Source organism: Dryas octopetala, chromosome 4, assembly GCF_963921425.1.
Source record: "Dryas octopetala chromosome 4, drDryOcto1.1, whole genome shotgun sequence".
NCBI classification, from domain to species: Eukaryota; Viridiplantae; Streptophyta; class Magnoliopsida; order Rosales; family Rosaceae; genus Dryas; species Dryas octopetala.
The window spans coordinates 24430814-24445354 of NC_141369.1; the positions used below are offsets into that span (position 1 = coordinate 24430814).

Genomic DNA, 14541 nt, shown 5'->3' on the forward strand with positions numbered 1-14541 from the left:
TGAAATAAGTATACCCTTTTCCTTATATAAATAAAATTAATTAAACTTTGAAGATGCAGGTATTGACACCGTCTTAATTTTCAATCGACCTGTTAGCATTATAAATTCTGAAAGTATTTTCCACACATAAATAAAAGTATATATGCTCTTAATTTGTAGCAAAAGGAAATTAATTATACCATGTATTGCTGTAAGTATATATTAATTGCATATATATCCATCATGATTTGCACCTATATATATATATCAATGTTTTATCAAAATTAGATAGTCAAATAATTTTTGATTTGACTAATTTTTTGTAAGGATGATCTATTAATTAATGAAGATGATTCTTGCGAATGGTTCGATCGACACAAAACGACTCGTGTGAGCTTCAACAAAAATATACTTCAACTTAAATAAACTGTAATATATCTTAATAGAAAGAGTATGCATATATATATATATATATATATATTTATAGTACGTTAAAAAATGGACATTGGTTTTTTTATCACATTTTTTTAAGTCATTTTTAACATGATTGAACATTAATTTTAGGATGTAGAGTATTTAATTTGTTACATGCTTCAACATCTTTATTACATGCATATATAATTAAATTTTATTAAACATAGCACTACTACCCGGGCATCTGTCCTATTTGAGCAGTAGTAATTAATTAATTCCAGAGTTTTTCCTAAATGTATATGTGTTGTATTTAATTTGTCTGGATTAATTAATATAGGCACTCGGATAATGTTGTAGTCTTGGTTTTGCTACATATGGATCCAGACTCCAGTGGTGCTGGTGCGCGCCCTTCATATATTCTGGGGCAGTCAGATATATGCAGCTGCATGTACTGCACTTGCTGAGAATCTCTTATATAATATGTATTCCCTTTTATTTCGAACCCAGTGACTAAAAAGAGCATGATCTCCTTTTTGACACTCATGTAATTAGACGGATCGATAATGATGTAATTAAGCATATATATATATCACATAATATATAATACACATATGTGACATGACATGAGCTTACCCTAGCTAGCTAGCTAGCGATCGTGGATATATGAATGCCCATGATATAGAAAAAATTTCAAGTAAGGATGTCAATGCAGTTCGAACATCCTCTCTGTGTAAACGATAATGTAGTTTGATAATCGAAATTTTTTATGTTTTAGGCTTCTTTTAAAGAATTATTTTTATAAAAAATCAACCAAATCACCTGTTATAATATATATATATATATATGAAACTAATTTTTTAAAATTTTAATAATTGGTGTGAATATGCGCTTGGAGCTTAGCTAGCTAGCTTAATTTCATCTACTTTTGGTGGTCTCATGATGAATCATGATTTCATGTCATTCATGTCATGAACACCAGTGTGCTTCTGCTTTCGGCAATCGGCGATTCGGCATACACAATAAATATACAGTGATAGTGAAATCCAAAGTCCACATTATTACGCTCTTGGGTCATTGTGACTGTCTAGTTTTCATAAATGCAAGACAGACATGCATGCATGTTCCGTGTGAGCCAAAATGCATGATTCAGATCTAGTACGTTCAGGTTCAGAGTCTTCAGACATTTATACATATCGATCACGGATGTTTTTGAGACAAGTATTATTTCAGGTGAAAAAGGAAGAAAAATAAATAGTATATGAATTTCAAAATAGGAAATTACACATGGAATTTGGACTGTCTAATCAATTTTTTAGAGAAAATTCACCCACCGGAATCTGAGAATCAAGCTAATATAAAAGTTAATTTCGTGGGCTGGGCAAGTAGACCCAACCCTGTCAATTATTTGGGTTAAAATTGGGTCCAGATATGGATGGGTTGGGCTCATTACCCGAAAACAGGCCCAAAGCCCGAATAGAGAGGGACGGATTCATTTGCAGCAGACCGAGTGGTTGGAGTGTTTCCTCAACCGATATTCGCAACGAGTGGCGGGCAGTCACAGCCTGATTGAATGCCAATTACCCATTTCAGAAATCGCAAAATTCCAAAAATACAAACCCAAAGATTATATAAACAAACAGATTATTAGGCTCAAAAATAATTAATTTCACTCTCGCAGTGCTCACTCTCAGGCACACACAGAGACACAGAGTTACAGAGTTCGCAGGCCATGACTCTCCAACTCCAAGCTCCGTCCTTCCGCCTCAGCATTTCGTCATTTGTTTCTCCTCTCAGACGCTCCACTCGTCGCCCTGTAATCCGAGCTAAAGGTTAGCAATTCTTCAACATCCTTTTCTTTTTTGTTTCTTTTTTTGTTTCTTCATATTTTCACTGTATTATCATTTATAATTTTTGGGTTTTCAGATTCAGAACCCTAATTTAACGTTCCTGTAATGCCATATTGAACGGCATAACCAGCTTGAATTAGGAAACCATATTTTTTTGATTTTAAAATGTGAACGTTGCATTAATTTAGAGTATAAATATTTTGTTCTGGCAGCGGAACCATCAGAGAAGTCTGTTGAAATTATGAGGAAGTTCTCTGAGCAGTATGCTCGTAAGTCTGGGACATATTTCTGTGTTGATAAGGGAGTCACTTCTGTTGTTATCAAGGTACTGTATGTCTGTATGTAATTCACTGTATGCTCAATAAGAACTGCGTAGTTATTTTCACTGTATCGCTTCAAAACCCTTTACTTACATTTGTGTTTATTTTCCTTTTCCTTTTCCTTTTCCTTTTCTTTTTCTTTTTTCTGTTTTTTCTGGATTTTGTTTTGTTTTTGATGATCTTTGGGGTGGTGGGCCTGCAAAACCTGGGTAATTATTATAAGCTTCCATCATGCTTAAGTTGCTTCCTCAAATTGACCCCCCATAAGCATAATTCTTCAGTTCAATATCTTGCTGCTGTAGTTCTTTTAATTTTATATCACATGAGAAGTTTTATTAGGGAGAAACGATCCCTTTTGGATATGGCATCCTGAGATTATATACTTGGATTCTTTAATTCTTAACCACTGCATCTGATTGAGCTGTATTTATTCAATAATATATGTAAAAGAAACTTATCTTGGAATTTCAACAGGGATTGGCAGACCATAAAGATGCATTGGGCGCACCACTTTGCCCTTGTCGGTAAATATCTGTTCTTGGCTAGGATGTTTTTACTTTGTCCTGTACTTCAAACTCCTAACCAGTTCATAGCCCAAATACTAGTGTCAAAATTGATTCATGTTCATGTTGTGTCATGCTTAACTCAGTGTGTTGCAGGCATTATGATGACAAAGCTGCCGAGGCTGGCCAAGGATTTTGGAACTGCCCATGTGTTCCCATGAGAGAGAGGTAGATATCATTTTATTATTTATGCAGAACATTTCCTTTTGGCCTTCTTGTGAAAATAGATGTATATTTTTTAAGTTAATACCAACAAGGTTTTTGTTTCGCACGCCATTTTAATTACTTTATAGATTTGTAGACCTGAAGCAAATTTAGCTTGAAACCTGGAAAGTACTAGATTATAATTATGATATTGTGATATAATCTTATGAGCATTAGACTTTTGGCACTCAGTCATTGAAGTCAAAGCTAAATATGTTATATAGCCTTCATGGCAAATTGCTTACTGTGGCTAAAAATATAATAAGAAAGAGAAAGCCTTTAGAAATTTCCAGTAAAGCACAAATACTTGTGTTGCAACCCGATGGCCCTGGGTATGCCAAGATGTGTTCTTGATACCCATTGTAGCAAATAGTTGCATGGGTCATATGAAAAGTTTTGGTGGAAAGTTATTAAATAAGCATTTAGGAAGCATAATTTTTTTGGTTCACAAAATAAGGCAGTATGGTATTGTTATGTTATCATTGTAATATTATTTTGAGATATAATGATATGCTGTTAAAAAAGTGGAGTTGTACAAATATAAAGACTTGATCATCAGTATTTTACTATTTATAGCATTAGAAAGATTGGATTGTGTGAGAAATGCATAAAAACAGAATGCTTGAGTCAAAATTTGGGGAATACTCCTTATGTGTTTTGGATTATTTTTATGTAATGTGTGTATTCTGCTCAAATCCAGCTTGAGAATCACAAGCTTATCAACTCATTTTAACTCTAACATTTGAACTTTGACAAACCATCATCATATGGAAACAGTTCAAAAATATGCAAACCTGGTTCATATTAAAATTGTAAGATTGTCTTGGCAGGAAGGAGTGCCACTGCATGCTCTTTCTCACCCCTGATAATGATTTTGCCGGACAGGAACAGGTAATTTACATACCATTCTTTTAGTTCATCGATTGTAGTTTGTTTGGGTACTCTTAACGCTAGGTAGAACATAATATGGCATTTTTATGATTATCCTATATTTCTATAATTTTGTTGGGAACAAGATGTATGTAGTTCAAATGGCTGTCAAAGCTGTCATCTTCCGTCTCCCTTTATGTTATGCTGTCGAAGCTGTTGATTTATTAATCGTAGTCATTGTTCATTTGTTCCTTCTATTTAGCTTTTTCCATGTATATCTAATTGTTTGTCCCTGTTACTCGTGTGCGATGCAGACCATCTCCTTGGAAGAGATCAGAGAATCTACAGAAAACATGTAATAAGCTTAGTGTGTATTGAAAATTATGTGTAAACATTGCGCTTCTGTATTTGTTGAAAGAAAAAAAAGAAGAAAAGTTCATCTTTTGATTGTCTTACGTATTTTCTAGTCTGAAACAGACCTGGCTATGCTTTTTCTCTGTCTTTATTCACATAACAAATTTCTTGCGATCTGTGGTACCCATAGACATAGCTGTGTCTAAAGCAACACCCATAACAAATATCTGACTTTGATAAGGATTTGATGCGCGTGTACTTTTTCGTGAGGGTTTTTTTTTTTTCAACAAAAAAAGAGTTCATTCTTTATAGTTAATTTGCATAAGGTTAAAATTAAAATAACAAATTTCATCATAGGGAATCATGGATTGATCTAACTTAGTCCTAACAAATTTCATGTGTAATGTAATCAATCTATGTATTATAAAATGGGTTTATGGGTCTACTTGGTCAACCCCAATGGCTTAAATAGTCTCTAATTTTCTATCCAAAAGAATATTTTTTTTTTTTACCAGTAAAATAAGAAAATAAAGTTTCTATTAGAATGTGCTTCAACTACATGGGCCTCAACAATTCTACAACAATGGGCTTCAGAGGAAGTTGAGTTTTGGCCCAGCCCATTAGATTTTTTTTTGGGTCAAGTAGCCCATTAGATTGACTTGAACAGGCGGCAACTCCTTGCAACGACAGAACCTGGAAGATGGAAATGCCACGCATGGATACCTTTCTGTAACACACAGCATAGAATCATAGATTGATAGATTGATAGATTAATAGATTAATAGATAGATAGATAGGGTTTTACTTTGTTTTTCTTGTTCTTCTTAGATCTCCGAAACCACTTTACTCAATTACAAGTTTCGGTCTCGGATATGTCGAATCCCAGGGTCACCATCACACTTGGTCGCTCTGGTCAGGTACTTTGCTTCTTACATTCTTACATTTTCTATTGTTTCTGCACGAATTGCCGGTTGTTTGTTTGCATAGAATCTGAGGGGAAGGGGAAAGTGAGCATTTTGTAATTTTCCACATGATTCAGCTCCGAAATTGAGCATTTTATGGTGTGGTGTTAGGTTTAATTTTTTTTTTCTTCTTTCTTTTTCTGTTTTTGAAATGAATGAGCTTGAAATTCCTCGTCTTATTTAGCTGTTTGTTGTGAAGCTGAAATAAATTTTATGTTTGCTGTGATAATTTTGATGAATTTTTGGGTGGCTTATATCTTAGGCTGACCGATTTGAATGCGAATTTTTGTGGTTGTGTGTGCACTTAGTTGCTTATTTGTGGAAATGTTGCATAGGTTGTGGAGAGGGGAGGATCGGTATCAGAGTCTGCGAAAGTGCGTGGTGATAGTGGGCTGGTTTCTGGAAGTAAACGATCCATGGGAGACAGACTTGGAAGTAATGCTCATGGTTTTTCGTTTTCTGCGAACAAGCGGTACCTTGCCCTGCCTCTCTTTTAACTTTTACCTGGCTTATCAACTTAGTATTTGTTTGGGAAGTTGTTCAGATGCTTTATGTTGAGAATGTTTATGATTTTGCAATAGTTTGGTTCCTTCTTTTGTTGTTATTACTTATTACTAAGAACCCATATTATCCATGGCTATAATTATTTTAGCGCCACTCCCCCAACCAACCACTTCTTGTACCGTGTAAACCACCACCCCTGCCACCACCAACTCTGGAAGCATTTTCATTTTGTAAATGGTCGAAATGGCAAGCTGACCACAAAGGATTGGAATTTGGAAGTAGGCTGGTGCATTTTGTTTCTTAATTAGGTGCATAAAACTGACAGCAAGAGAACTATGTTTCTCGAATTTACAAAAACCATCCTTTGTTTATGAGGACGGTAATATGTTTTTGTTTGTGCCATTATGAGAATTGGTTGTTGATGCTATTTTCGTTATGTCAGAAGATGGGTCTTTAGTTCTATCATGATGTGTTGAATATCAACCTGCAGGCAAAGAGGAGATGTTATAAAATGGAGTGGGGATAACAATACAGTGCATGGTAAACCATCTTCTGTGATATTACCAACCTTTCTATATCATTTATTGTTCTTTATATGTTTTCTTTGGATACTATTGACTCTGGTGCATTAAAACAAGTGAAGATTCACGAATCAGTCGAAATGACCTCAGATTGAAATTGATGCGCAAAAGATCATCTAAGAAAATTGAGGGAGTTGTTGAAGAGCGTGAACAGATGGACCCACGTTTAAAGCTGTCAAAACCTGTTCATCCTTCACTGAGATATCAGATGCCTCAACACAAGTCAGAAACAAATGGAACTAGCTTCTCAAGGCAAATTCCTCCCCAGGAAAGTACAGCTTTATTCCAGGTGAATCCACCAAGGAACTTCTACTCTTCTCGAACAATAGATGGGTTCAGAGATAGATCCCCCAATATCTTTCTGAAAACTTCTTCGGGGCTCTCACCACCAAGAAAATTTGATGAGCTGCAGCCAACATCATCATTTAGGGCAGTTGATGCTTCTAGAGCTGGTCGGTTCCTGAGAAATGGCATGGTTGATGCTTCTCAGCCAACGGACTCCTTACCTTTCACAACGAAAGCCACCGCTCAAACTGTGAGGCCAGTTGCACAGTTTGCACCAGCAAGTTCCAGCATGCAGAGAAGTTCACATATGGTACTACTTTCTGGCTCTTGCACCACTTCAGCTTTCCTTTTAGGAAATCTGATTTAGTTTTAATGGTTTTGTATTCTCTCTCTCTCTCTCTCTCTGCATTTGTACAGGGGGAGGAACCTCTAACTGTTGCTGGTTTGTTGAATAGGCTTGGTTTGGGAAAATATGCCATTACTTTCCAGGCTGAAGAAGTAAGCTACCTACTCTTAAGTCTTACAAACATTTAGAATGAGATTTTTCATATAGGTGTGCTTTCCTGCATTTGATCATAATTGGAATACAAACTATAGACTGTCATTTTCTGATTTCTGAGACAGCACAAAATGAAAAAATTCATATCAACTATTTGTATTTCAAATGGGGAGTCTGATAAATTCAATGAGGAATATTAGTATGAACAAAGAAGTGACTTTAGGTTCTCTTTTTCTTTTGGTGTTGGACTTCAGGTTTCTTATTGCTTGATTATCTGATTTGCAGGTAGACATGGCTGCCTTGAAGCAGATGGGGGATAAGGACCTCAAAGAGTTGGGTATACCAATGGTATTTTTATAAACTCTACAACTTGTTCGACTTCATTTGAAAAAAAAAAAAAAAAAATTGTTGTGATCCATATGGTGATAATTTGTCCATCCTGTCAAGCATGTTATTGGAAACTTATCCTTCACTGCTGTTCCAATTTCATTAGCTGACTTGTGTAGTAGCATCCTTTTCATGTGAATTCCAATTGGAAATGAAAATGTTCTCATAAAGGTTGGTTGATGTGCAGGGACCGAGAAAAAAGATTCTTCTTGCTCTTTTGGCCCGGACTAAACGGCAACCACCATAATCTTTACGCTGCAATGTGAAGAGCACTTATGTTGCTTGTACTTCTCATACATATAGTTGAAGAAATTTAGTGTACTATATGTTGAATTTGAGATTTGAGAGGGTTGATCATTAGTTGAATAATTTGAGGGTTCTTGATTTGAAAAATAGTTGTGTACTGGTTTATATCATATATAGAAGCAGGACATGAGCAAATGAATGTACGATGTCTCAAGTGTTCCAACATATTAATCTTTAGTTATTTTGTACATTGCACATGAGTCTTCTGGTTTTGTGCGTTTGGATAGACTTGATTCATGGAAATTTGAATTAGCTTGAACAACACAAATACAACATTAGGGTTATGGTCGAAACAAAACAAACATGAAACAAAAGAAATAAAAAGCACACAGAAATTGAGTTGACGAGCAATCTCAAAAAGCTCTAACAGATGGAGTACTGGAAGGAGACTTGGAGCCACGCTCGCTCTTCCCACATTCTTTGCCATTTCTTGAAGCAAAAGCAGCCATGAAGTTATCGGTCCAGTGATTACCCACCGCGGACGATGAGGATGACTTCATTTGCTTCCTGCATGCGTGGTCGGCCGGGAAGCGGTGCTTGAGGCACACCTTCACCTGGCATGTCTTGCATGTGCTGGTATTCGAAAAAGTCAGAATCTCCTTGCAGCGCCTAACAGGGCAGGTGGGTTTCTTCTTCTTTTTGGGGTCACAATTTCTAGATTTGTGGTGCCTCTCCAACAACACCTTCTGGTCTTCTTCTCTGTCGTGGCCGGTGGTCTCTATGGAGGATGAGCAGATTTCGCAAACCACAACCTTCCTGCTGTTGTGGTCGGATTTGGGGCACTCGTGGGACTTGTATGACCGATGCTCAACACAAAACACCTGCATCATGTGCAAATTGTGCATGTATCAATCATCGATTGATTGATTCATACATATATAACACAACCGTCACATTGAAATCGTATATATTTATGGGGTACCTTACCTTATGACAACCGTCACATTGAAAAGGGAGGAAATCGAGTTGGTTGCAATGGGAGAGCTGGCAGTGTTTTCCCAAATCAGGAAAAGCTTCTGTTCCTCCTGTCATCTTCTTAATGCGTCTTTGATCTGCTTCAATAATTTCCAATTTTCAATTTTGAGGCCAAACTTAAACAAGAAGGGCCTCTATGTTAGTGATATATATAGAGAAGAGGGTTTGGGGTTGGCTTGGAGCAAAAGCCAAGGCCAGCCTTGACGGATTGCCAAACCCAGACTTCTAATTAATCTTCTATTTGGATGTTTCTAGTTTTCACACGCTCTCTTTCGATGCTTTTTCGCTCCTTATAATGGATGGGTTTGTTTGTACACGTCATTACAAACGCTGCGAAGGACCCGACCCTATTTGACCATCCGTGCAAAAATAGGCCAGGCCCCACTTGATTATTCAAGCAATTTTAAAAAAAAAAATTAAAATAAAGAAAAATAATAACTTTTATTGCTAACCGACCATGATGTTGATAATTCAAACTTTTTTTTTGGCCACTTGATAATTCAAAACTTAGATGAGAAGAAAGATATACATTCACTTCAAAACTCCTTTTCTTTTCCTTGTAGGACAAGGAAAAAGACATCGATCCTCAACGCTATATAAACCAAGGGGGTTAATATAGTATGTCTTAATGATCATTTGTCACTATAGCGCATACATTCCCCTCTTGTTCTCCAAGCTACTTCTACAGTTCTACTAATGGCAATGGCAGCTTCAAGAAACCCTTGATTGTCCCTTCTCCACAGCCAAGTTGGACTGCAAATTGGATCCTAGGGCGTTGCATTGCGAGGTCCCAATGCAGAATACAATCCCCAGTGTTTTGCAGCAGCTGTGGTTATGAGACTAAGAGACCCCGAGACCACTATATTGGTATTTGCATCTGGTAACCTGGTTTGTACAGGAGCTAAGAGCAAACAACAATCCGCAGAGCACGCAAGTATGCTCGAATCATCCAGCAACTTGGGTTCCAAGTCAAGTTCAAGTACTTCTAATCCGCAACATAGTTGCTTCTTGTGATGTTAAATTCCCCATAAGACTTGAAGCTCTGGCATATTCATTGGTGCTCGTGCTTTCTCAAGTTCTGAATTCAAACTCTTCCCGGATGAAGCAACCAAACATTGTGCTGCGTATCTTTGGGTCTGGAAAACTTATTCTTACAGAAGCCAAGCTAAGAGAACAAACATGCACGGCCTTCGAGAACATTAATACCCACTTTATACACAATTTGGGAATTGAAGCACAGCAAGCAACTGTGTTACTAGATGGTTTTGAGGTGGAATGCATGGTACTCTTGTGTAACAGTTGGGTCTGGATTGAATTGTAAATAACAAACAACGGAGATTGTTCATTGGTGGAGATTGTAAATAACAGTGTCAATGAAGATTTTCATTTTTTTTTTTTGGAGTAAATTCATGGTGATGGTTTGTTTCACCTAGTAATAAGCCATACAAACACACAAACTACAGCGATACAAACACAGGAATCATCACTTTCAAAAAATAGCACTACTTGTCAAAGAGAGAAATTGGAGGAGCAAAGGTGCTCCCTTTTTCCTTTTTTCAAATTGCTGCAGTCCGAGAATCCAATACCCTGCTCCACAAACTTGCAAAGACCCCACAAAAAAGTCCTCTTTTACTCTCTAATGTGAACTATACAATTACCCAGGTTGAGAACTGGGAAGAGGATAAGAAGTGTTGAAACAGGTGAACTGTTGAACCGTTCCTTTCTCAAAGTGAACTGTTGAATTACACATATACTAATTTTTGTGCTGCTTTCCAATTGTTTATAATAACTATTCTGTTTTGGCACTCTCATAAACACCAAGGCTAAGTTGGTAACTAGGAACTGATAGTAGGGATCCATTATAAGGGCCTAGCTAGCAAAATGAAGGACCAGAGGGGGATGGGGCAAGCCAAAAATAATGCCCTTTACCATTCAGATGTAACCTACCCATGGCCATGGAATCACAATTCACAAGGGCAAGATCATGGACTATTATTAGCAAACAAAAAGGTTGATGCCAATTTGTAAAGGTACAACACACTTTCATAAAGTTTAAATCCTTATCAATCTACCCTATGCATGATATCAAAAGAAGACGAAAGAACCAAAATTCTTAAAGCGCAATATAGTACACAATTAGACTGCCACCAAGATCCCTCCAGATGCTGTAATTGGATGGTAATGGAATTTTCATTAGAGCAAAAGACACGGTTGGAACTTGCTGCGGGGAAGGGGTCCTACTTATTAAAGCATACAATCAATCATACATGCTTACAACTCAAAAGTCTCAAATGTCCATTTTATAATTTTTATTCAAGCCTTTTTCAGGTTATGTTATTCTAAAAGACAAAGCTCATTGACCTTGGGCCCTCTCACGGCTTAAATATTAACATAACCTCACGTGAAAAGTGCAGGTAATTTATGACTGCAACCAAGGTAGAATTAAGCAAGTTACAAAGTTAGATGCCAACTAAGAAGATAATTAATTTTTCTTATTTGTTTAACAGAAAAACCATTTTGGAAACAAAACTTTGTTAAAAAATGCAATGCAAATTTGACAACCCTAAAAACTGATTATTATCGACAACAATACTCAAATGATGGCTCTCTCATCATGCGAATATGAAAGTTGGCTTCAACCAATTAAAATGGAGAGAGTTCCACTATAACTTCGAAAAAATACTATAAAATTATTAAATAAATCTTCAAATTAAGAACTTGTTTTAGATCTGGCAAAAAGGAAGGAGAAATAAAAACAAAAAAGAAAAAGAACTTGGTTTATGTCAAGGGTGGGCCATGGAAAAGGAATCAATCACTTTGGTAAAGAAAGGGAGATACTATCCAGCCTAGAACACTGATAAAGTAACTATCAAAGGCTACAGAAACTTAACAATTAAGTATAACCAATAATGATGAAAGTGGTGCCGTTTCTCGTGATTTAGTTGGATATCTCCATGCAAAGTAGTCAGAGACGTATGCCCACAAAATTAAAATTTTTGAAGAAAAGGGGGGGTGAAGAGCACCTTTTCTTTAAGCTTTCAGTGGTGGGATCAAGCGGCTGGAGCAGCATGTATTTTGTCTAGAAAGTTGGCAATGAGAAGGTTAATCTATGAGATGGATGGTCCAGAAAATGCCACATCAGTTCTTCTCAAAGCTTCTAGTCACCTCCAAAATTTTGAAAACATATTATTCATTGCAGAACTGCCATATCATTATTCCCTAAACACCATCAATAGTTCTCACATTGTCTTCTATTTTCGAAAATGATGTATAGAAGAGAAAAGAACAAAAAATTGGCTATCTATTTAGCCTAAGAAATAAAGTATTTTAGCTTTTGGCCTTTCCATGTAACAAAATATGGAGGAAAATTGGATTGGCTTGTGGCAGGCTAGGCTTGGTACTAAATCAAAGAATAAACTTCATGGATATTCTTCTCCACAGTTTTTTTTTTTTTTTCTTATGTCTAAGAAATTAGTCAATTGTTTTGACTGCTATTGCTTTCATTTCATAGTTCACTGTTGACTCTACAAAGGCCAAAGTCATTAGACATACTACAATAGAGGCATGTGTAACACTGCATGCAATGCTTTACTCTAAATCTAAGTAAATTAGGAATATGAATATTATTTTATCAATGGGAGGAAACAGTAAAGATTACTTACTTATGCAGATGTAAAGTTTATGGTTGAAAGTGATTTTCTATTCAATTAATTCAAAGAAGGTTACATCCTTATATACAATAGCAACCCTATTCTTGTACAACACGTCTACTTAGAATAGGAAAGCATTCTCTATATTTTCTATCCCATATACATAAAATCCCTATATTCAAGGAATGTCAATCACTTAGAATCTTCTTCCTCAATACTCCCCCTCAAGTTGGAGTGGATATTGATGACACCCAACTTGTGTAATAGCATTTTGAACTGTTTCAAAACCAGTGGTTTGGTGAAAAGATCTGCTGGTTGCTCACTACTTCGAATGTACTGCGTTTTGATTACTCCACGTTGCACCTTCTCTCTTACAACATGACAATCAATTTCGATGTGTTTAGTCCTCTCATGGAAAACCGGATTTGATGAGATATGAATTGCTGCTTTGTTGTCACAAAATAACCTGGTGGGTTTGCTCTGTGGAACATATAGATCTTGAAGTAAGCTGCGAAGCCAAGTTACTTCACAGCTTGTGGTGGCCATCGATCTGTATTCTGCTTCAGCGCTGGACCTAGACACCGTGCTCTGCTTCTTTGACTTCCACGAAACAAGGGAATTACCAAAGAAAATACAATAGCCCGTGGTGGATCTTCGAGTATCTTTGCAACGTGCCCAATCAGCATCACAAAAGGCTTCTAGTTCCAACCGTCCATAAGAAGGCAAGAGAATTCCTTGCCCTGGGGTATGCTTGACATACCGTAATACCTTGTATGCAGCTTCTAGGTGCGGCTTTCGAGGTTTATGCATGTACTGACTTAAGACATGCACCGAATATGCAAGGTCGGGCCTGGTTATGGTTAGATATATAAGCCTACCTACGAGCCTACGGTATTGAGACGCATCAGCAAGCTCAGCTCCTTCTTCATGTGTCAGTTGCAAATTTTGATCAAAAGGAGCTTTCGAAGTTTTAGCTCCCAAGAAACCAGAGTCTTCTAGGATTTCCAATGCATATTTGCGTTGGCTGAGTACCATCCCCCTGTCCGACCGTGCCACTTCTATGCCAAGGAAGTATCGAAGTTTGCCCAAGTCCTTTAACTTGAAGCACTTTGCAAGAAAATGCTTTGTCTTCAACAAGTCCTCTAAATTGTTTCCTGCCACAATCACATCGTCCACATATACTAACAAAACTGTACACCTTCCCTGCTGGTTGCGGACGAACAAAGAGTAGTCTGCCCAAGATTGATGAAAGCCGCCGGTGTGAAGAGCAGCGGAAAGCTTCAAGAACCACTGGCGGGAAGCCTGCTTGAGTCCATACAGCGACTTGTGCAGACGGCAGACATTGTTCTCCCCCTTTCGTCCAAAACCAGGAGGAATGTCCATGTAGACTTCTTCAGAAAGATCACCTTGCAGGAAAGCATTGTTAACGTCTAGTTGATGAACATGCCAATTTTGCATGGCAGCCAAGCTGAGAAGAACCCGGACTGTAGTCAATTTTGCGACGGGTGCAAATGTCTCGTGGTAATCAATCCCTTCCACCTGACTATAGCCCTTCGCAACGAGTCTTGCTTTATACCGTTCAACAGTGCCATCAGGGTTGTACTTCACCTTGTATACCCACTTACATCCAATAGCCTTCTTCCCGGGTGGAAGAGGAACTATACTCCAAGTCTTGTTGAGTTGGAGAGCAGCAATCTCATTGTTCATGGCCTCACGCCATTTTGGGTCAGTGGCAGCCTGAGAAAAAGTGTGAGGCTCTTTGACAAGGGAAATGTTAGCCACAAAGTTTCTATGATCCTGTGAAAGCTGTGTATATGAAAGAACTTGAGCAAGAGAATGAG

The 14541-nt window shown here is 37.3% G+C and overlaps 3 protein-coding genes and 1 pseudogene across 5 annotated transcripts; 3 read left to right on the forward strand and 1 right to left on the reverse strand.

The window, feature by feature from the left end:
• The first annotated feature begins 1935 nt into the window (after positions 1 to 1935).
• LOC147288654 (ferredoxin thioredoxin reductase catalytic beta chain family protein) lies at positions 1936 to 4647 on the forward strand. 2 transcript variants are annotated; one of them, XM_086240054.1, is made up of 6 exons: positions 1936 to 2222; positions 2453 to 2565; positions 3035 to 3084; positions 3210 to 3291; positions 4158 to 4218; positions 4512 to 4647. In XM_086240054.1, the coding sequence occupies exons 2-6, from the start codon at positions 2504 to 2506 to the stop codon at positions 4554 to 4556; spliced, it is 300 nt and encodes a 99-aa protein (XP_086096180.1). In that variant the 5' UTR covers positions 1936 to 2222; positions 2453 to 2503; the 3' UTR covers positions 4557 to 4647. The 2 variants fall into 2 exon arrangements, with proteins under 2 accessions (XP_086096180.1, XP_086096179.1); XM_086240053.1 differs by having other exon boundaries at positions 1951 to 2222; positions 3220 to 3291.
• Positions 4648 to 4980: 333 nt separating this feature from the next.
• Positions 4981 to 8265, forward strand: LOC147288655 (uncharacterized). Of its 2 annotated transcripts, none has more exons than XR_015121741.1 (7): positions 4981 to 5468; positions 5849 to 5985; positions 6508 to 6557; positions 6661 to 7193; positions 7339 to 7381; positions 7668 to 7730; positions 7957 to 8265. XR_015121741.1 is itself a non-coding variant. In XM_086240050.1 (7 exons), the coding sequence occupies exons 1-7, from the start codon at positions 5424 to 5426 to the stop codon at positions 8014 to 8016; spliced, it is 969 nt and encodes a 322-aa protein (XP_086096176.1). In that variant the 5' UTR covers positions 4985 to 5423; the 3' UTR covers positions 8017 to 8265. The 2 variants fall into 2 exon arrangements, 1 of the variants encoding a protein (XP_086096176.1); XM_086240050.1 differs by having other exon boundaries at positions 4985 to 5468; positions 7301 to 7381.
• Positions 8266 to 8308: 43 nt separating this feature from the next.
• Positions 8309 to 9291, reverse strand: PMZ (zinc finger (AN1-like) family protein). Its single transcript, XM_086240051.1, has 2 exons — positions 9003 to 9291; positions 8309 to 8896 (listed from the first exon to the last, which is right to left on the reverse strand). Exons 1-2 carry the CDS (start codon positions 9105 to 9107, stop codon positions 8429 to 8431), a joined length of 573 nt encoding a protein of 190 aa, XP_086096177.1. The 5' UTR covers positions 9108 to 9291; the 3' UTR covers positions 8309 to 8428.
• A 456-nt stretch (positions 9292 to 9747) lies between these two features.
• Positions 9748 to 10648, forward strand: LOC147288657 (TATA-box-binding protein 1 pseudogene; annotated as a pseudogene).
• The last annotated feature ends 3893 nt before the right edge of the window (positions 10649 to 14541 follow it).